The sequence below is a fragment of the Argopecten irradians genome, chromosome 2 (genome assembly GCF_041381155.1).
Source record: "Argopecten irradians isolate NY chromosome 2, Ai_NY, whole genome shotgun sequence".
Taxonomy (NCBI): Eukaryota; Metazoa; Mollusca; class Bivalvia; order Pectinida; family Pectinidae; genus Argopecten; species Argopecten irradians.
In genome coordinates, this window is record NC_091135.1 from 8,739,757 (window position 1) to 8,763,478 (window position 23,722).

The window sequence follows — 23,722 nt, forward strand, 5'->3', positions numbered from 1 at the left end:
ATCGCATCGATACAGTTACTGACAAAAACTTTGCTATGTTTTAAGCAGTTTCCTTTACTAGAAAGCTGTTTAAGGACTGTATACTATGCATATATATCTTCTTGAGGTCAACTACTTCCGACAACTTTAAAATAGCAGAGATAAACATTATGCTACATAACGCTATAAAAATAGTCCTCTTTCGGATACGACTGAACCTTTTAATAAACGAAGCCGGAATGAATTCAAGATCAAGATTCCAAACGTAAATACAGAACATCCAACTTCAAGTCCAGATTGTTTTAGTCTGGAAGTAGAGTTTGTATAAATATATCAGACATATATCATTACATATATATACAAGTAACTTAAACAATAACTCAATTATTTTGACAAGGAAACATTAATACATGTATCAATATATATACAAAGTAATGTATCATAGTTCACTGTATTAGTGTTTTTTATGTTACTTAGCTGAATCAATCTATTTAGCACTGACATACACAAGAGCCAAGAAACCATTGTTCTTCTTCATACTCCTTGTGAAAAAAACACACAAATGCAATCTCGAATACCATTTCAACAACTGTCAAAACCTTATTGTATCTTGACGTAAGGTTGTTCGTCCAAGTAACAATTTTACAACAAATTTTTGCCAGCGGTGATAGAACATGTAAACGTCTGGCAAAACATACATTTCACGGTTGCTGTGGTCGCTGTGTATATCATTTCATTAAAAATGTGGATTCTTACACTTCACTGCGAGCACTTTTGCTGTACATGTATATCCTTAGTATTTGTTTGATTTATAGGCTAAATCACTTAAAACAAAAGCATTTCCTGAACCAGAATCGTCAAATCGTACTTCCCAGTCAGGTACTAAAGTAAATTCCAATGGTTAAGCTGGCGAAAATGTCCAATTGGATTGTAAGATCATCCTGTTTTCCGAGTATGTGCTTTCGATGGTACATACGTAATTAAGTATAACATTTTTTTTGTTAAACTACATGTATATATACACATGGTTCCATACCATGGTAACATGACTTTGTTGGCGATCGCACCTTTCACTATATATTAATCGCTTTGGCAGCCATTCTGGTGATGGATTTTGTACTTCGAGCAAAACGGTTTTTGTATTATAAGATTCCATCAATGCCTTCGAACATAGCATTCTAATAGGTTTTTATTAGTTAAGTGATACATTCCATTACGACATATAGTCCCATGCCGTAATGCAATATGTTATTTAGTAGCAAGACACTTTTTATCATTAACGTTGAACTGTGGTGCACGTGTACATTTGGATAATGTTAAATAAATGTATATCCGTTTTGAAAATTTTGATATAACTTGAATTTTTACCAGTTATAACATAATATCACCAAATCATTGCATTAGAGCACTATTGAATCGTATTGAGTCCATTCCAGCTTAGCGAATTGACAATTTCGAATGATTCAAATTGCAGCGTCCAGTCAGGAAACATTTGATTTGCATTCGATCATGTGGTTAATAGTTCCTAAAGGTCACATGTTCATTTTAGATGGACTCGAATTTGTGAAACGTATCTATTGTAGACGACATACATATCAGAGCATGTTTTCCGTTTCTTCTGGGTGATGTTCAAGAGGTGGCGTATTCCATGGGCTTCCTTGACGGGCGCCATTGTTTTTCGGTGACAAATGTCCATTTGTTAAAACGATGCCTTCTTTAGGAGCAATACTAGTGTCATTTGCCCATCCAATGGTTGATTTGGTGTAGCGAGCACTAAGGGACCGCGAATCTTGAAACACACTGAACTTCTTTTTTAACACTGCCTTGACCTGAGAAATAAGATAAAGGGAATTAAAATAGATGAAGGTTAAACTGATGCATCGAAACAATGGATGTATTGTGGCAAATGATGTCGACACAAGATAATGATCTGTATTTCAGTACTATAGTCAAAACTCGTCATAAAGCAAATATTTTTTAGGTCTGTGAAATCACATTTTCTCCCTTTCATAATTTAATCCAATAAGCAGCCTTAGACATGATTAACCAAACGCAAATGGCACTAATGAACACGATTTTGCTTATTTACCATAGACAAATTGCTTAAACCTTTGAAATATATCAAGTCAGACTTGTTCGTTGTTATGCTATAGTGAGCGACAGAGACCATGCTGTCGATATATATACATGAATGTATATATAACAATCAATACCGGGATTGCATTCTCAAATAACTATTGTAGTCGTCAAAAGTTATAAAGAGATTACAAGATATGGACCTAAACGGTTGATTAAATTGTTTTGATGGCATAACACGACTTTTTGTCCTATTATTGTCATCTAAAACTGTAATTTTCAGAATATGGATAATATAATATAAGGATATATATCGTTCAACCTTTTCTCAATATTTCGCGGATCAAATTTTCGCGACCATAGCAATGCGCCGCGCAATCTCGAAAATAGCATCCCCGCGATAATAACCTGCTATAGGGTATATGCAATGTATCATGTAAATAACACAATATCATTATTTTAGACCCATTTTGATTTGTCTTACACAAACCTTAGCTATGTCAATAATTGATTCTGAGTAAAAAAAGGTTTGATAATTCTTTATCACTTAAAGGTATCTCAAATTATACAAATTTTCAACCATAATTTGATATCCCGTTGACCAAAAATTTGTGCTAAGTTCTCACTGCTCTTTTAACACTTTAACATGATATTAAACCTGATTCCTTATCTAATTTACGTGACATTTAACCTGATTCCTGATCTTAACTGTTTCCATCGTAAACAAATCAATAGTTAAAAGTACAGTATATATATCATGGACGTTTATTTCACAGAACGTAATCCGTCTGTAACAGTGGTAGTTTCTGCTTCTGCTTAGCGCTCAGTGTTACGAGAGTGGGGAGACTAGTTCGCCCGTTGTCAGTATAATGTAAGTGGGTGGGGTGTGTTGCTTGGTGTCTTCGGCGGCATGCATCAGCGATATAGCACTATAAAAAGGACAAGAGATCTACTATACAAGAAGACGCAACACGAATATACTGCAGCCTTTCAATACACGTACCTCGTACTTCATACACGCGCCACACCACATACATGGGAGGCCGTACTTACATGATCATAGCTGTTAATAGGACGTTAATTTATCAACCAAACAAATAAACGGTCATGCTAAATCATAGCTAAAAATGGCGCGTTTACATTGCATTAATAAACGTTATTGGCCCTACATTACTAAACGTAGCTCACCAAAAAAAAACCTAAGTAATTACACAGAAAAAGAAATACCATACCTCTCCATTCAGGAAACAGTAAAACAACGCCACAAAGAAACCCTGCAATACAAAGGCAAATATATGAAATTAACACATACTTACTTTTTACTAGGTGTTTGTCAAATTTTCAATTTTAATATTAATTGAAAATAATTAAAATTACAATCATAATTAATGCGATTTATGTATTTGGCATGACAAACTGTGGATGTACATGTTTTAGCGGTAATAATAGTATAACCATTTTTGCAGAAAACTATTTGCTCTATAATATTGTTGCGATAATTGTGTAACAGTTCTCGATTGTTATACAGAAGTGCATTATACGTTTAATATTACAAGAAAAAACAACATACTGAGTACTTTAAAATCAATAACATTCCTAATTTGTCGACCAGTGAATAATTCTACATCAAAAATATCCATTAATTGTTATTAATGCTACTAAATATTGACGAAAATCAAGAAAAGTATTAAGATAATAAATAAAAGATAATGATAGTTGCTTTTATTTTTAATACATAAGATAACACAAAATACAAATTTTGGTTGCAAGGGAAATAAAAAATGATAAACCCCAAAATGTCATACTTTGTATATCCCAAGACTACTTAAAATGACACAGTAACATAATTTACCTGGAAGGATTGTAAGACAGCGTTGATAAACTCGTGGGCTTCCACGACAGCCGGCGCGTCGCTCAATGGCCAAATGAACAGCACATATATTATTCCAAGTAATGGGAAAAGAAGAAGGGTGGCCTTAACCGCTTTTCTGTGAAATTAATATAAACACACCTAATAATATCTATCGAACGACAATACCAACACTGCAATGAAATTAAACTGCATAGATATACAACGTTGGCTTAGATATTACTATACATATTTAACGTATAATACATGTATGATTTCTTATTAGACTTGTGCTTAATTTATCAGTAAGACTTACATTTTTTAAACCGTTATCAGTAAATATTAAGCGACGGCTGTTTCGTTAGTGCATGGTATTTATAGAACATTGTAATATTAATGATTCAGTGTAATTATTATTGTTAAAATCCAAAACAAAGTTCTCCGGATACATTATTCAACTTTACCTTAATTGTCGAGTTTCCAGACTATGTGAAGCTCGCAGTTTCGTCACCAAAACCCAAATGATGGTGGCTAAGAACAACATATTTGTCTGAAGTGGAAAATAACAAGAACATACTTGATTCATAAATAACGAATAGTATGCATGCGGTATCACTAAATAAAAGTTATATACATAATTTCCAATAATGGGATCAATATGTTGGCGTAGAAATGGATGTTAATTAAAGAAGACTAAACCTTTGAACCATTTGAGTTCACAAAATCAACACCCACACGTTATTACGTCACAATAGTAATAGTATTTTAATGTCGTGATAGAGTAAAAATCGGAGATATTTTTTCACGACGTTTTTGCAAATAATTTAAATTTATCAGACAGACACTTACAGCAAGAACAAAGAGGATGGGTCCATTGTAGATCCAGTCTAACTGGTCAACGTAGTAGCGTTACCATTGGTTGTCGACATCCAACATCTGAAACAAAACATAGATGTTTATGTTATTCTTATGTGGATCAGTAATGTTTTATAATCGGTCTCGTACTATTGCATTATACATGTATCTATTTGGCACTGACACCTATGTGATAGTGTGTGGTAGAGAGATCATTTGATAACTTAAGCCAATAAGATTAATGATCATTCGACATTTCATGGACAAGCTGTGACAGATTTACAAAGTAAAGCATGTATAACTAACATTTTTTTCAGTGATGTAATAAAGATTATAGGGATACATTTACTCTCAAATGTCATCAGTTGTCCTCTGACTATTTACGTTATTTCAGATTATAACGACATGTGACAAATTTTCCTGAACCTGAATACGTGTAGCAACTTCAAAATTAATTGTGACCACAGGACTCTTGTAACTCTACTCACGCTATCAAATGCGATGATTCGTCAAGATCCTTTTGAAAATGTATCCGGAGGGAAACCCATACAACTATTATAATAGCAGGAATGCCTGAAAATACAAAGCTTACCTTAATAAAATACTCACAAAGTGTATATTTCATATTGCAGTTTGGACGCGAATTTTGCTAATCTGCATAAGGATGGTGTGGTTTATATATGCATAGGACTAGACATAGGGATGGCGTTTCATAGAAACATAGACATATGTCTCGTTGCATTGATAGTTGTAAATCGTAATTCAAGAAAATGACTCAGAAGTTTTATTATAATGAATCGGTATACATAATCCAATAGGTATCGCATGCTCCGAAATGATATAATTGATATAGGCCAGGGGCAACATGAAGTATGTTCAAGATTTACAAATTACAATCAAACTCAAATGAGATGTACTATACTCTTGACATGATACTAGTATATGAAAACTACAGGATAGACGTAAATACACTGTATATTATCTGACTGCGATTTCTCAAAACAAACTTTGAAATAAAAACTGACTTAAGCCATTATTTTTCATATAAGATTTAGAAGGTGGAAAGCTTTAAGTTTTAACTTAAGTCGTATTTTTGTTTCGAGAAATTGGCACCTGATCAGTTGAGCAATACATGGTATACAAGTATTATGGGCTTAACAATTCGACGCAGAAATTGCATAGAGCATATTTCGATTTAATATACACAACAAAAACTTATTGCTTGTGTGAATGTGAATTGTGAGTTTTAATAAATACATCTGGAGTAGCATTGCAGATAACGTTAAAGGAACATTTTATGTAAAAAAGGCAGGGGTTATAATCTTATTATATTGTTTCATGTGATATTGTTATGTTATGATTTTGATGATACCCTTCTGTTATGTGGCAGTGAAAGAAGAACTCCTCGACTTACCCCAGCCTATTACCATGAAGTACCAGAGTTTGATCTTGTCGGCAGAGTACGTCCACACAATTATGATATGAAGGTACATGCCTTCCACCAACATCCAAAAGAAATTTGTCATCTGTACGTAGTTAAAGATCGATGTCTCCAACTTGCATGCCCACTACAAATAAAAGAGTAAAATCAAGTATATTCATCTAGATAGACGTATGCTATTGTTTCTAATTTCTGATAATTTGTTATTTTGTCTATTTGCAAATCGAGTGTACCTGAAGGACTGATCACCATTGTCATTAGATAACTACGGTACAATTGCTAATATTTTTCAAATCCCATTCATTCTTAGAAGCATCCAAAGTAGTGAAAGATTACAAACTCATGATATTTATTAAAATAATACTTTTACATATCTTGAATTTTTTATGACCGTACCATATGTTCACTTGAGACAATATGTAGAAGAGTATGCTGCATGAGTATCCAGAGTACATTCCGTAATATGAAAGTGATGATTAATTGGCAGTGAATCTTGTTCCTCAGACAACGTAAGCTCCTGAGAAAAACAGAATAGGTTATAACAGAAATATGACAGAAATAGTTATTAAAACATTTAAGCCCGAAATATTCTATGCCTGATTAGACTATAACGATGTACGCGGGACAGTCGGGCTGATTTTTTTCAGTGAAGCATTTTCACTGAATACTTATATTGAACTTCAATCGAATTAATTAGACATCAAAATCAATCTGATTGTTTTGATTCAATGTTTTTCTTAAAAATGGACGATTTGCTAAAACTAAAAACACGAAAACGAATGCGTTTACAGCGTAGCGATAGAGATTTGTTTATGGCAATGGGCTATATGACGTAGATAACGCAACGAAATCGGATTTATAACATTTGATTTGCATTTTACGTGAAGAGATCTTACAAGGATATTTCATTAATGAAGAGATAGGCTTCAGGCTGAGTGGCAGCTCGAATCCTTCTGGTAAATATCTCACCAGACTTGTCAATATCGTACAAGTTCTTACATAAGAAATGAAATTACCCCAATCCAAAATCAAAAAAAATAAATCATATATTGTTACTGAAATTCTGTCTGGATGACGACCGTAACAGCTTATTATGACAGTACAGATAGAAATACGCCTTTATCAGGGTGCGGTACGGACTTTGTTATAATCGCCAAAAGGAATTGTTTAGATGATAATATATCTTTATATTGCAGACTTTTTTTATATTCCCATCCCTCACTCATTGTTTTACTTTATTACTCTGGCAACGTTGTCTTACAGAAAAGTTCGAGGCTAAATAGATATTTTTTCACGTCTGGATTGAGTGCAGACATCAATGAGATTTCGCAATATCATTGTCTCGACCCAATCCTTTTCAGCGAGGTTGATGACCTGGAGGGCGAAAGACCGGAAACAAAATTAGAGTGAAGTATAAAGGATGATGAACAAGAACGCCGTGACATTCCAAGTATTCGATAAATCTGAGCTCCTACATGGTAACTTTAACTGTTGATACAATTAATGTACACAATTGATTTTTTTTACAAATTAATCATTAAATCATCGCTCATTTAAGATCAAACTGACATCCATTTGTCCAATGTGAAATCATTAGAGACATTTTACCCGCCTCAGTAAGTAACGCATTCATTCTTATGCGGCCGTAAAGACTCACACATACATGTACATATACCGAGTCATTTGTACATTTAAATGACCTCATATGTTTTTTTGTTTGTTTTTTTTCTGTTTTTTTTTGTTTAATGTAAGTATTGAGTCACAAGCATGTACATATATTGGTATGTATATAAATGCACGAGGCTTTCCTTCAAAAGTCGAATCCAAATGTTGTTTGATCGTTTATTCTATTTTGAAATTTCGACCAATTATCTATATTTATGACAGCTTTAATGACCCTTCTTAAAATACTAGATATGTTTAATTAGTATGCATATAAATATTATGACTTTAACAAGTAACTCACGATTTTATTATCTCAGTTCACCACCCTTCTTAAAAGAAACAGAATAATTTAGTTTTCTTTAAAAATAAACTATATTTACCGGAAGTATAAAAAGATGAAAAGGGCTATGCCTAGAGCCAGTGTCGACATGGTGAATCCGAGATTATAAATGATTCGTTTAGCATAGTCAGAGTCCAGTTCCTATAAGTCAAAAAGAAAATACAAATATCATTGAATATTCGTTACAATCGTGTATACACTGCAACATTCACCTCTGTATTGAATAAGCAAACTTCGTTTGAACATGGACTAATATGTTCAACAAATTCGCAAAAAAAAATAATTCGCGTTTAAAGGTTCTTATTAGCAATTGCGCATTAACATATGCTTATAAATCAGTGCTCCAGTTAAGATTATTACACGAAGAAATACCAATTGAAAATCTGTCAATCACATTTAAAAAATGTATAAACGTGTACAAATCACCCTTACAAATATTTGCATTACTCAACCCAATTAGTATGAGCATTTAAATACAGTAATAATATCTGTTAAAATTTATTAAAACCAAATGAAATCCGGTTATTTCTGAGAGTCTGCATCAACTGTGCTATTGCTTCACATAGAATTTTGCACAATTGCTAGTTTATTATAGATTACTTAATACTAAACAAAATATAGATAATGTAAACTGTTTCTGCTCAGAATTGTCGGCTGCGTAGCTTTCGGACGTCTACTGATCAAGTCATAATGTTGGGTAGCAAGATGGTGACTTGATCAGTACACTACGAATAATTTCCCTCATTTTCCAGACGAAGGCTACGCAGCCAAAAGTATGGAGCAGAGACAGTTTATGTTATGTATATTGTGCTCCCTTTGGAACACTTATGAGAGTTATAACCAAATAACCTGTTTTTGCTTGTACCCTTCCTCTTGAAAAGCGCGAGTACAATTACCCAACCCTCCAAAAATATCTGGAGCACTGATTATACAATCATCAACGACGCATTTGTATTCGCGTTCAGGCTTCCTGACGAAATTACGTGAGAACTTATTTTTCAGAATTTTAGCTTTTAAGATTTTAAAACACAGGAATGTCATTAAAAGGTGCTATTGTGTATATACGTAGAGAATGGATTTGCCGTTTTTGCTATTATCAATATATATTCTTATTTGTTTACAAATTTATCATTGGTGATTTGTCATAATCTTACCGTTGACGTCCATTCCTCTTCTGGAGGGTTGGATAATGCGGCTATACAGCTGTTATAGTTAGCTAGTCCCTCCCACGTGCCGTTAGGGTAACAGAACTTACTGGCATTTTCTGAAAAAAATATGTCAATAGGATATCATATTGTGTTAATTGACAAAAGTACGATATGTTGCGACACCAGTCTAATTTTAAATATAATAAAATGTTAGTATTTCGGAGCAAATACATGGATCTCAATTCCATAATGTCATTAAATTTCCACAAAAATATGTTCTTACAACCAACAACCAAGGTTTGGAAAGAATATCTAAATTTCCCTATTTCGTTGTTCAATACCGCTACCGTAAACCAACTTTCATTCGCGTGCGATTTATCTTCGCGAATTTCGCGATGTAAGTCAATTCGCGTAAGTTTAACTTCATTAATTAATATTTACCTCACCTATATTGTTGGCAGTTATCATTCAATTGTTAAATCCGCGAATATTAATTTTCGCGAACCTGTTTTGTAATCTAAATCGCGAAATTTAATAGCCGCGAAAGAAAATTAGTTTAAAGTATTCGCACTCTACCTGAAGCACTGAGATTGATAAATCAGACTCATACTAAAACAATGATGTTCCATTAGTGCAAAGACGCCAATAAAATGAACGATATGTAAGCAAATAGGTTGGATAAGTGAAAATTGAAGCATATTTTGCTATTTAAATTGTACGACTTTAGTTCAAATTTTATGTTTAGATTGATGTTTCAATACAGATACAAATTAAAACGGATTCCATAAAGCAAATTTCCAAGAAAAAAGAAATGCCTAATTTCAAATGGCGCCCATAATTTCAGAATTTGAATACACTAAATAAATTTGACGACGTTAGGTATAATCATTATAACGAACGAGCGCTGTTTGAGAACAGCAAAGCTCGCCTCCGGAGGTTTGTTAATTGAATTAGGGTTCTTTATAATTTAGCAGTATTATCAATTAAACAGTGTAGCAATGTCTTTACATAACTTAACTTTTCGGCCCATTGGGTCTCTTAACTTAAACTTAAGCATTGTTTCTCCTTGATTCTCAATACTCATCACAACAATTAAAATTTAAAGTCATTGTAGAAATCAATGTCATTTTGACGGATAACATTATCACAACACTTGAACCAAAATCTTTACCTGTTTATTTCAGCTATTGGGCCTACTGAAATTTTCAGAATTCAACATTTCCGTCTTTTGAATGATTGACAATACCCATCACAACAATTATAATGCAACACTTCTGACGGATACAATTATTTCAAGACTTCCAAAACGTTAACCTGTGATTTCCAACACCGAGGCCGATGGCGACGCCAAAGTGATCTATTAAGACCCCCTCTCTTCCCGAGCTAAAAAAGTACATGTGTCTTCAGTCTTAAAGTGTGCCTATCACTGCCATTACATACCCAAATGAGGCTACTAGATGTGGACAAAGCCGTCCCTAAGTGGAAATTAAGACCACTGATACCTACAGCAAATACCGGTTATAGAAAGATCTGATCATACTAGCACGAAAGACAAATCATGCACAATCAGTGTCAACATGGTTTATCGTGGTACCGTAACGTTAATGAGAATTAAAGACTATCTTTCCTTGGTCAGACAAATCTTTGATTCTGGTCATCACGTTAGCTTACTGTCATGTCTGTCTGAGCCAGAAAGCTACAGAAGAAGATATCAATCTAATTCACCGAATAACCAATATTGAGGATTAGATGAAAATCACAAAAGTAAATTTCTATCAATTTTATCTAATTCCCGGGGCACTGAAACCTAATGGTTTTTTTCTTTGTTAATCACAAACATTACATGTACTTTAAAACCAAAAGTTATATAAAGAAAAAGAGAGAATTATACAAATATGCGATATTAATTACCCATTTACTTTTTTTTCTTTTTAAAATCCATTGGGTTAAGGTAGTTTATATACCGATACCACAAGCTTGCGTCATGCGATGTAAAGATAAATAACAGGAGGATGGCGTGCTTATATATGATAACACAGCAAGCGTCAAATAATTATAGAAATGGCCTGGATCATCCACGCTGAGTTCTATAATATTCCATCTCATCGCATATGTCTTCTTTTGACACGCTACTCGTTATTATATAAGCTAACAAGAAAATATATAACCTTGAATAAATAAAACAGGAAGAAGGTTTCCCAATTTTAGTTGCATCACGTGGTCATAGAATGAGGGCAGCAAAAACAGTCTACTCATTTTAGACAAACAATGTTGAAATATTTTTTCTCGCGTTATTGCGGGGGCTATGTATCTTATTTAGATATACTGTATAAAGAATATAGAAACACCACAGAATAAGTTTTTATTTGACCGTATTTCTATAACGAGTTCAAATTAAGAAAAATGTGAAACGATTGATTATTGCGGGGGTGTATCGCGCATATGGAGATATCGTGATATAAGATACATGTAATTGAAACAAATGGCAATGTCCCATCATAATGGAATTAAGTCTATACATATACAGGTCATTACACGCCTGTGTTCAGACTGAAGTGACACATATTTTTCCCATATCAAATGATCTTCATTTTCCTGTCAATACACTCCTACGTAAGTCATTAACCATGCTGGTAGGTAACATTGTCATTAGATCAATCTTTCTTTTTTGATTAGACACAACATCCATGCGAGATGTTTACATAACTGCAAAAAATGGGTTAATACGAGTTAGTGTATCTTTTAGACCAATTAGTAAATGTGGGTAGATAATTACATGCGTTTTAACCTCAAAAAGCTTCCTCGTAGAATGAGACATAATGTCTTAATTATTCCCTAATGCCTTATCATCAAAATACGGAGAATCTTTTTCTATTAAATAAATCTTAGAGAGCACAGCAATATGGTGCAAGTAACTTGGTTCCGTATCTCCAGGTAATGTAAGCGTCTATCAAAGGCTTTCGATCAATTGCATTATAGACATCGCAATACACCATACATCCATTTTACATATCGTTATGCAGCATTTTTAGAAAATCCAATATACATCGTATTACAACATTATTTCTATTTTGTGTGCCTATGTTTTAAAACCTTATATCTTCAAAAAAAACAACGTTCATTATGATGGTCTTTCTCGCATTTTGCAGACTTCATTATTAAAAAAATGTCCTTCAAGTGAACTTGTTATGTGACAGCGACATATCTTATATTTATTGACAATATGGAAAAATAATGAAATTATCTGAGACTTGATAAATAGCCGAGACTTAATCAGGGCTAATGAAAGTACCGGACAAACTTGTTCATAACACAAACATTTAAACATGCTTATTAGCGGTAATAACAGACTTTCCCATTTATTACCTACAGTGAAATATTCATTTTATGAACCCAAACTCACAGAACCTTATCATTAAGGCGGACAAAAGTAAATGCAATTTCTGGGATTCTTTACATTCCTAAAAATCTCTGACATAGAAAATGGCTTGCCTTCAATGATTTTGATTAGCTGACATAAGAGAGATACCTTTCAAAAGATATTACTCTACGGTTTGGCAGATTCAATTATATAGTAGGCCAACTGAATCTATACAGAGAGGCAAATGCTAATCTTTTCTCTTCAACGACTCTTTAAATCTACTTTTAACCACACCGTTTTCTCAATTTTGCATGACTCGAAGACGTGAAAAAGATACTTGAAGTAACGTATTTGGATTTTAAGAGCTTCCACTCGTGGTATATGTGTTACGGCGAATCAGAATATAAGGAAGTGTGTATATATGTCGAATCCTTTTAACGGTTGCGTAACTCATTAGGTCATATGTACGGTTGGCATATGGAATTGCAGCATGTCGCATTTAAAGGGTGTAATCTGTACTGTTTATGAGACACAATTCCTATATACGGGCGGAAATGAAAACGCTGTAGCGGAAATAAAGGTGCAAAATACCAAACTATGCCGAATGAGATTCTTTGATACCATACAGGTGCCTCATGGCAGGAATGGATTATTATAAAAGTATGATATTAATGATATAAATGACAGGTTTGTAAACGATAACGCTATTATTAGTGATATAGATATTGTATTCTGGTACAATGTATAAGGTCTTAGAAATAAATAGAAGGACCTTACGAATCATCACAAATTCATTCTGAACCATTTCAAACATGAAATGTAAATTGTGACAAATGGCTAAGGACTTTAAAGAGACAATTCAGTGAGGCTAATTCTGTTACATAACCACGAAGCATAATATGGCATTAATATATTGTTTTACATTCCTTATGAAACATATAACACATTTTCACTTGATACCGTTTGGATTCCTATATCAATACGTTAAACCAGGTACAATTTGTACACTGACACTGTACCTACACACGTGCAAATGTCACATGAGTTAATGAAATGCAATGCATAACCACCAAGGAGTTGATGAAATTGATTCTTCTAGACAGGAGCATGTACCTAACAAGGTAAACGCATTACTGTAAGAGCGATTTGAGTAGTTCTAGACAAAAGTTACGTTACTCTACTGTCAAGGGCCAGAGTTCGGCATACATTTTTCTAGCATATCAAAGTAATACCAACTAATTTGACTTCTTACAAATATTTTGTTAAATATTTGAGCATATTTTAATGTACGCTAAGACTGAATTGTCCCTTTAAAGGCATATAGTAATGACAAGAGTAGTGTAGGAACTTCAGAACACCGTGCCTCCTTTACGTCTTTAATGGTGGTTTGTATTTAGATCAACAGATTAACATAGTGCATTTTAGTTATAAATACTTTGCAGTTGATGATAGAAATTATTTACATGAAATTATTTGTTAACCTCGAACCAATTTGGCATATAATATATATTTCAGATATGATTTCATAAATCATGTCACTGATCGAAAGTCTACGTCTACGTTAGTGTCAAAATGTAATGTAAATGTAACCAATTTATCGCAACAAAAAACATAGCATGGCCGTATCTTTAAAATGTATCTATTTTGTCACTTTTTTAAACAAAACTGTGCCGTCCATATTTCAATTTTCTAAAACGCACCATAATATTGATATATTTTCATACAATGTTTTATGGAATATAAACTAGTCAAATAGAAAACTTAAAACGAATTCGTTCACGGTTAAATAAAAAATATCTTTGCACTGTACGAGAGATTTATGTCCAGTATTGATTTTCGATTAAGTGTTTTTAAAGTACAACACATATATTGAAACGTCTCCATCGGTTTTGCATGGAAGCCTTCCAATTAAAACGGAACACACACAGTAATTTGTTTTCTAGCTCTGACGACCAGAAATGTGTTCACAAATATAACGACTTTTTTTATTACCATTATTCTATGTTTCATCACGAGATTATATTTGATAGCAAAAGACTATACACGTAGATTATCACATACTCTGTAGATTTTTACGTCACATACTTCTAAAGGATATCAGATACGAAAAAAACGCAAAACTTAATTTTTTTAGGTGATTGTTCTTTTTAAACGTTGTTTTGTAAGACAATCCAGAAAGCGACCATTATATAGAGAACAGTCAACTAAATGAAAAAATACCTTTGCAATCGCCCCTGTTTATACAGGATTGAATTTTAACCCGGCCGCTGATTGGCTAGCTTATTATGAACTTCAAAAGTTTTCTGACGGGTAATTATTTCTAGATAACCATGATATGAATTTGGAAATTCAGATTGAGATTTAGGTTCAAAATATCAATTTTGATAATGAATAGGTAAAAACATTAGAATCTTTAGAATTTTTAATGCAAACCGCGCCTGATTTCAACATGGCTACCCTGGTTGGAGTCTGAAATAAATGACCCGAACTTTTTTTTTATCTAGTATCATATGAGAACCTAGACTCAAAATTATAGAACACAATAACTAACTTATATTCCTTTGTTTAACTAATACATTACAAAACTGTAACAAACTTAAACACCGCGTTCTATGTAAATTTATTTACTTGGTTGCTCTCTATAGCATTGACTCTAAACTTTTAAATCGGATCGTTATAAAATGTCAGACATGATAACCTACCAGCCAGCATAACAGACACAAATGTAACTTAGTTAATTAGTTACCATTACCGAAGTCGTAAGAACTGTTATTTCCTTGAATGAAATAGTACACTCTAATATATTCCACCCACGCTTGGCTGTTATTGATTCAGATTTCAGATATTGGTGTCATCAACAGCTGTTAGCTGGTACCACTGAATTGACATGTTTGTTTTGTGGCAAATACAGATCAACGATTAAACTTGCCAATTCGTGCCATTCGATAATAATGATTATTGTTGTACTGTTTAGTATGTGCGGTGACGGTTACGTAGATATTAAGTCTTTCTTTAAATTTACACTGAAGAGCTATACAAAACAAAAGTTTTCTTATTATCTGTCAGATTTGAACATACAATTACTTACAGAATATTTTGAAAATCATAATCCTTTTGAAATAATGAATGATAATAAATGTATGATTGAGACGACCTTCTGTCAATGTGTTTGTTGACGTCATTAATTACGTCATAATGGTTTATTATGAAATCCTATTCGCAACTAATGGTGATATCGTTTGCTTTCCATACTGTTTACAGTATTTTGTAAAATTATGATTTTTAATGAAGAAGTTAATTTAAAATCTGTGTGAAGTCGGGACATCTGTTCTGAGACACCCTGTATACCAAATTTCATTTGATTTCTATTTCTAAGAACATCTATACATTGAATGTACGATAAATTATTCGGCACTATGTCAAACAAGTACGTGAAACTTTATTTCAGGCAAATGAATATCAATCACCACAGGGATACATATTACTACTCTCGATATATATTATAAAGCGCTGCCTTGCAGACTTCATCATAATTGTGATCACATTTTGACGTTTATGTCATCCAGACGCTGATCGAAGCTTAATGAATCTGACTTTTTTTCAATCAAAAATTGCACTAAAATAAAAACTGCTTCCATATTGTCTTTAACGTAAGATTTCTTCGGGGATTTTTTCTCAATAGCCAAATGTTTTGTTCAATATTACAGATAACTCTTAAGAGACTTTGGTTCCCTTTTTCTTTCCATCTAAATCCGATTCAATCATAAATATATTTTCATAAATCTAGACCCAACATATAATTGAACTATTACACCATTTCATGATATTAATTTAAATAACACTTTCAAATATCATCGTGTAAGTCCGCCCATTCTCTTCAATTCCAAAATGCAATATTATGAACTGCTGAGCCTATTTAAGAAAATAATGCATTGTAATGTTTAAAAAAGTATGTTTTTAACGAAATTAGTTTCAAAGTAAAGATCGTAGATAAGAGATTATTGGATTTCCCAACATATACCATTTTTTCGTGAAAGCTATGTAAGAAATTTATAGCTTTAACTGAATTTGCAAATTGTACTGTTGTCATTGTATCGTAATTCGCATCCTTAACTAAGTATTCGATCTGTTTTTTCTTCACTTTAATAGCTACAATATACAGAGCAAATAGTCTGTATTGCAATGGTACAAGGTCATCAAGGAACGAGCAGAGGGACTACAGATATAGAAATGACAATAATAATAATAATAGTAACAGGGTATTACTTACTTGTGACGTCAATACGATGCATAATGGGACACGCTATTATGGAGTATTCGCCGCCAGGGGTCGCCGGCCAGCACGACAACCCGTCCCATTTCATATCGCAATAGATGCGGCCAGCATCTGTAATAGATACAAAATATTCTCATCATTATGTTATTCTTATTATCACAACCATACGACACTATGAAATGAAATAGCATTATTGACAACGCTGCGATGTAGTCATTTTGATGGTGATCAGTTGACGTCACCACGTCAACATTAGTGACGTCATAATGGTACGTGTTGGATGTTGATCAGTTATACCGTCATATTCGTCACTTTGCCTTTGTTTGTTTATATAGTAGAAGTGACAAGTAAATTTATATATACATTGTATGACGTTAACGAATAACATGGACTCATTGACAAGTACTTGGGGTAAATAACGACATCCAGATTTGGCTCTTATAAGAACAAATCGAAGTCGGAGTACCCAGAAGAAATCAACCGACCTACGGTAAACACATGTCTTCTTGACAACATTGAATTTAACTAGTACCCCGACTGAATGACTTTTGATAATATTACGTCCGTACATCATAACTTCTCGACCACCAAATCTCGAATTCTGATGTTATGTCACTGTCCTGGAGTCATGTCATGCTGTCAATTTTTTTTGTGTCATCAGAGCTAATACAAATCGCTTAGATTATCATATTATTCAACTAGTGACATTAACAACATATGATATATATGGGCGAGGTATTTTGACATTATGCGGATTATTTGATAAAAAAATGATATATCGATAACCGCAAGTGGTTGAATGGTAGGTCGGTAACATAGGATCGTTTAAATGTAAAATGTCACATCTTTATTATCAAGTATACATGTACTTTGACAAAATTCGTCATTAGATAATACATCGAGACTAATTTAAACTTTTCGTTGAGATAAGTTTTCCGATCATGTGCACATGACTTTAAATTTCAATAAAGCAAAATTTCAAGTGTTCAGTATATCTAATAGTTATTTAAAATACAAAAAGTTTACAAATATTGAAAGAGTGAATACACAATTTTGATATTATTGTAAAGTATCAACAGAAATCAGAGCACTCGACTGATTATGCTTCTTTTATCAACACTTTTGTTTCTGTATCAAGCAGTACTTCTTATTTTTGTTGGATAATTCGATCTCTCAACAGAACATCGATCAAATCAGTAACACAATCACAACGTAACATTGCAATAAAAGATTTTTGTCATATGGTGACAAAAGAGCAAATAATCTAAATAAAATTATACTCGACATGATGTTAATACCACAAGGAACAATGCTGTTCTTAACATTTAAGCTGTGCATTTTGCATTCAAAGTAAAATCGCCAAATTTTATCTTCTTGAACTGATACATTACTACACCAAATATGTTGCTACTAATTTATATTCAATATGTATATATCTGCGAATGTTATTTTCGCGTACTTGTTTTGAAATGGCAATCGTGAGATTAAGAAGCCGAGAAAGAAAGTACATGTATGTTTACAGTTGCTCACAATATTAATTCTGTCTTCAATCTATGTCTGGTAGATTCCTCATACCTAAACTAAACGAATATACTTCCCGAATATTACAATGAAAATCAATGGTACTACTTCTGACAATTCATATACCTAACCACTATGGCCCCTTAGCTCTAGCTTATTCAAGATTAAAAAGGCGAAAAAGTAGAGAAATTACAGACCCACTTTCATTGTCTTCTGGTTACCATTACTCTGATTTAAAAAAAAAGGTCAAATAGTATTACGCAATCAATATACAATATCTTCGAAATGCCATCAAAGGAATAACATAACAGATTCCATATTTCATTTAAGACGATTTGATTATATTGTGCTGTGTTAATTGCCTTTTAATAAATTAGACTTGACTAAATCTGACGATTTTATAACTTGTAATAAATTTTCTATTGTTAATATAGGCTTATGATTATCGAAATACTGTTTTACGATATATCGCATTAATCAAGCATGCGTCTAAAGCTGTTAAATTGTCGACACTTTAATCATCAAGTCATTCTTAATGTCAAATATATTTTGATGTTTGGCGATGTTTAACAAAGGGGATAATAAATGGTTGTCATTAAATCGAAATAACATTGCAATTCTATTGTAAAGCATATGATTGTGTTACACGCATTCCTAAACATTACGTGACTTTATTATATATAGGCGAACACATTTAAATTGAAATCCTCCTCGGGGAATCGAAAATGACTTGAAATTTGCGAGTTTTACTATAACCGAAAGGAAAACGAAAGCATATGGGCATGTATTATATCCAATAACCAATTAAGCTGTTTTTAAAAATATTTGATCTCAAATTTGATGCTTTCAGCTTTAAACAATCCGAACAAAATTACAGTGGAAACATAATGACAGTAGTATTTTATAATCTACTTCGAAGGTTCTACATCATAACGAGGATGGAATCACTGCCTAATACCAAAGTTTTATGTAGATCTAGAGTAATAAGGGTCTTGGTGTCTCCATGATCAGATCAAGGTTTTCTACCAGCCTAGCAGGTAACATCGCCAACCACCGTTCATACGCAGTAGCTGACAATGCACATACCTGTAGTTTCTTAATATACCTTGTATATATCTGTATACCAGGTGATGCATATATCCTTTTACATGTAATGGTGTAATGGTCGCAGCAAGTTAATAAGAAACATGTCACTTTTATGTTACAGTAGTAGCAGTTTATTTCGCTGTGGCCTATTTTCGTTACGACACAATGCAGTAATGTACGATGTAGTAAATACTTTTAAAATATTATCAAGGTCGAGGATTTTATTGATTTTTTTTAAAATTTCAGATTAAACGTAAAATACTTCCAACATTATTATATTTCAAGTTACTAGAACTAATTAAGTCAGAGGTGTTTTTAAATGTTAAAAACTCTGTTGCGAATGGCACGGTAATACTGAATTATTTGTAAACGTTTTTACTCAGCTCAACTATATATGAGACGATAGAGCGATATATATACATTTTAATGCAACAGTTACGTAATAAAAATTATTAATGCTCTCTGAATCTCTTTTTATTATGGATTATAGTACTTCAGAAAACATAGGTGATGAGAGAATGATGAATTAAAGACAGTAATTTTGAAAATAAAAAGAAAATAAAAATGTACAAAATCGATAGATACCACTTGTTTCTCGAATTAAAATGACAAGTCCGTTGTAGATAATGACATGGAAAGTTGATCTGTGGACACATAACCTACACTTCGTCGCAATCAAAATGTCTGAATCGATATATTAGTACATCATACATCGATTTAAAGGTATTCATGCCAAAAATTATGGTATAATAGATATATTTAAAACGTAATCCCGGAGCTTATAAAGCAATGAGCTCACCGGTTATCAGGTACAAGTCATTGAAATGCACGTTGTGTTTCAAGTATATGTAATTCTTATGACAGAACATACGTCGATCTTTGGCAGGTACCTCTCAGTGGTTCGGAGGTAGAAACTGATGATGTCCGTTATTACAACCCTTACACGTTATAAAACGTTATGACTGATGTTAATTTAATGTATTTAGAACCTGTAAACGTCAATAGTGTCGTCTAGGGTTTATTTATCTATTCCTATCAGTTATATAAACGTTTCAATGCAGTCATTTTGCGCGTAAAATATTTCGCATACACTCAAGAAATAACATATCAATACCTTACTGCATACTTCTAACCACTTACAAATTACAAAGCAACAGTGTATACGATAGCTCATTTGCTTACAAAGCCGCCTTGTGCACAATTGGTTAGGCATGAATACATTGTTACCCAAAAGCCATGTATCAACATTTACACATGCACTATTCCGTCTTTGCATATTACGGAGTTATCTCCCTTGTATAGGTATCAAAGGTTACGTCATTAATTTGTGAGTGCAATTCACGTTGTTTTCTTCAAAAAGTGTGACGTTACGCTCGCAAAGACATGACGTCACCATCAATACCTACCCGCAAGGGCAGATAACTTTGTAATATGCAAATACAGAATAGTGTAAGCAATATAATCAAATGCTCACCCAGAATAAACTAACGCTTGGTGTATAATTCCAATGTCTACATTGAAATGTGCTTCGTCAGCATAGCTTGGTGTCGTCTATCATTCTAACTAGACAATGATAAATCATGATTAATAAGATCACCCGGATATATATCATTATATCATTATTTAACAGTACTCGCAACGTAATTCCAATGCCCGGTAAATCATTACGCGGTAGATCATCAACGCTATAGGTTTGTCGTTGACATCCGGTTTAATTTATTGCCGATGTATCATACCATTTCATTATACTAATGACTCTCTTTACTAGTTACGTTTTTTTCTATGTCATCATTTTCAAAGCTACAAAGTAAATAGTGTGATTATTAATTTTCCTTAAGATCGAACTAATATTTTATATATTACATTATCCTTGCGAATTTAGTTATAATAATTGTACCAATGTGTATTTTGTTTGCAGAAATAATTATGCTTACTTGTAAGATATGTTTGTACAATCTATACAGCCGAGCTAATTTGTCTTTTTTAACATCCGACCTTGACTTTAGATCTCTTTCCTAAGTGGTTCATGTCTTTGCGGAACAAAACGTCATTCAACCATTTTTCAATAATAACTGTTTCCCTGTTGAACCTAATAGTTATTACAAAACCATAACAATCCAATGCATTGATAGTGTCGTATTTGATAACTTGATGTATCAGAATTATTTGACGATACAGAGTTTGATAGATTTGGCACATATATGTAGGTAACTGAATTTAACAGAAGGCTGGCATTTAAACATTTCTATATGGAAAATACATCCAATGGTATGATATTAAATATTCTTAATCGTAAAAAAGAAAAGAGAAAATACAATTAACATCGTCATAGGCTTTGTGTGTATTCTGACCATTTTCTTTGGTTTCTTTTGGCATTGTGTCAATCAAGTTCAATAATTCAAACGACGTGTCATGGAACTGAGGATGGAAGCAACCATGGATTGATATGGGCATTTTGCGGTCACTTTTAGCTTATTATACTGGATGGTAATGTCTACGTGGTGCCAATAAGGCACGTCCACGTATACGAAGAACAGTATCCCTACTTCCAGTGTTATCACGCCAAGAAAACACATTAGCTGGGTGTATAGCTAAATGCTGGAAGGGATGGACAATGGTCGTATGAGCGTGAAGAGCTGTGGATGCTCCGTGGTCGGACTACTGAAGTGGACATAGTAAGAAGATAATTGTATGTGCTATTAATCGGAGAGACCTCTTGTAATTATTGGCAAGCAGATGGGGTTTCGTCCATGCGTATGTGTTGAACAAAACATCATTGCCGCATACAAATAACGGGAGGAAAGCGGCATCAAGAGCTTGGGTGTCCGTGATATGGTTCAGGTATTTCCCTGGTCAAAATGTCAAAACAAGAGAAAATGTTTTGTCGGTGGTGTCGAGTAGGTATTGGTGCGTACGTGAGACTAAGGAATAATCAACTAGAAGGAAGATCTTGGGGATTCTTTCGAACAATCTGTTTAATTCAATGGATTGCGGTTGATATTAGTGACGACATACCGGTTTTTGCTTCCAGGGCGCGACAGACGTTGTGATATTTCTTTTTACTCTTTATTCTGAGATCTTGTACCAGTTACTTCGAGCAATATACAGCATACCTATCTAGTCGGGCAAAACATTGGAAATAACGTGTGTCTGCTGTTTGAAGTCTTTCAGCACAACCCTACAATGCTAGTCATGCTTCATATGACCAGTTTGCCATGTAAATGCATTCTGATTTTAAAGCTTTTGGTTTATTTCAATTAGCATTTTTCCTGACATAAATTTTGACAGAGCATCATCTGTTCCCTTGTAATCAATCGAACAACATGAAAAATGTATAAAAAAGACGAAAATTAATGATCAATCAAATTATTCGACCCAGGACAAATGTTGGAAAGTACATTACTAAAATCAATTCTTCTAACAAAACACATGTGGTGATCAAAATGAAAATAAAAATAAAAGTTATCATAGATTGTTTCATAGAGTCTTTTAAGAATCATCAGAACAGTCGTCAAGATGTTTAAACTATTAAACCTAATATCAACCTTCCAAACATGTCAGCCGACGGTGAGGTGATGCGAGGTCAAAAGAGTGAGCATCGTCTAAATATTCTGCATCAGCGGCTACCACAGAAAAACACTGTAAATTACTTATAAGCGATATATCGTATCAGAGCCGGAACCCTTATTGATACTTTCAGACAGTAAGGCCGATATTAAGTTACAGACGATAGACAGATTGTAGATTATTTCCAAATGATGTATCTGCTTCCTTCAGGGAAGTCAATAATCAGTAGACAGTGAGAACAAAAAAGAACATTTAAACAGCATCGATCAGACACGCTCCTGTATATCCAAGATAGAAAATATATGTATCTTTGTTAGCAGAAGGAATTATACATTACGTAATGAATGTCCGATAACCTAACACATGCTTCTGATGTCTTCCCATTGTGTAAAACACAAAGCAACATTATAGGCATAGAAGATACTCTTTCTCTATCCATCCCGAGACAGACAAATGTCATTATAGGACTATCCGCGCCGTCAGACATGCATATATCGTATAATATGTAAAGCGCAGAGACAGCAGCTGTGTTTAAAAGAGTAATGGTTTTGCATTTGT

The 23,722-nt window shown here is 33.3% G+C and overlaps 1 protein-coding gene across 1 annotated transcript in view; it reads right to left on the reverse strand.

Moving 5' to 3' along the window:
* Positions 1–229: 229 nt before the first annotated feature.
* The window catches only part of LOC138314363 (corticotropin-releasing factor receptor 2-like), a 112,818-nt gene continuing 89,325 nt past the window's right edge, over positions 230–23,722 (reverse strand). The window contains 11 exon segments of the mRNA XM_069254665.1: positions 230–1,808; positions 3,288–3,329; positions 3,908–4,043; positions 4,369–4,454; positions 4,754–4,840; positions 5,244–5,332; positions 6,174–6,327; positions 6,597–6,717; positions 8,246–8,346; positions 9,360–9,469; positions 16,985–17,101. Of these exon segments, the coding sequence (XP_069110766.1) occupies positions 1,575–1,808; positions 3,288–3,329; positions 3,908–4,043; positions 4,369–4,454; positions 4,754–4,840; positions 5,244–5,332; positions 6,174–6,327; positions 6,597–6,717; positions 8,246–8,346; positions 9,360–9,469; positions 16,985–17,101 (1,277 nt within the window). The 3' untranslated portion in view covers positions 230–1,574.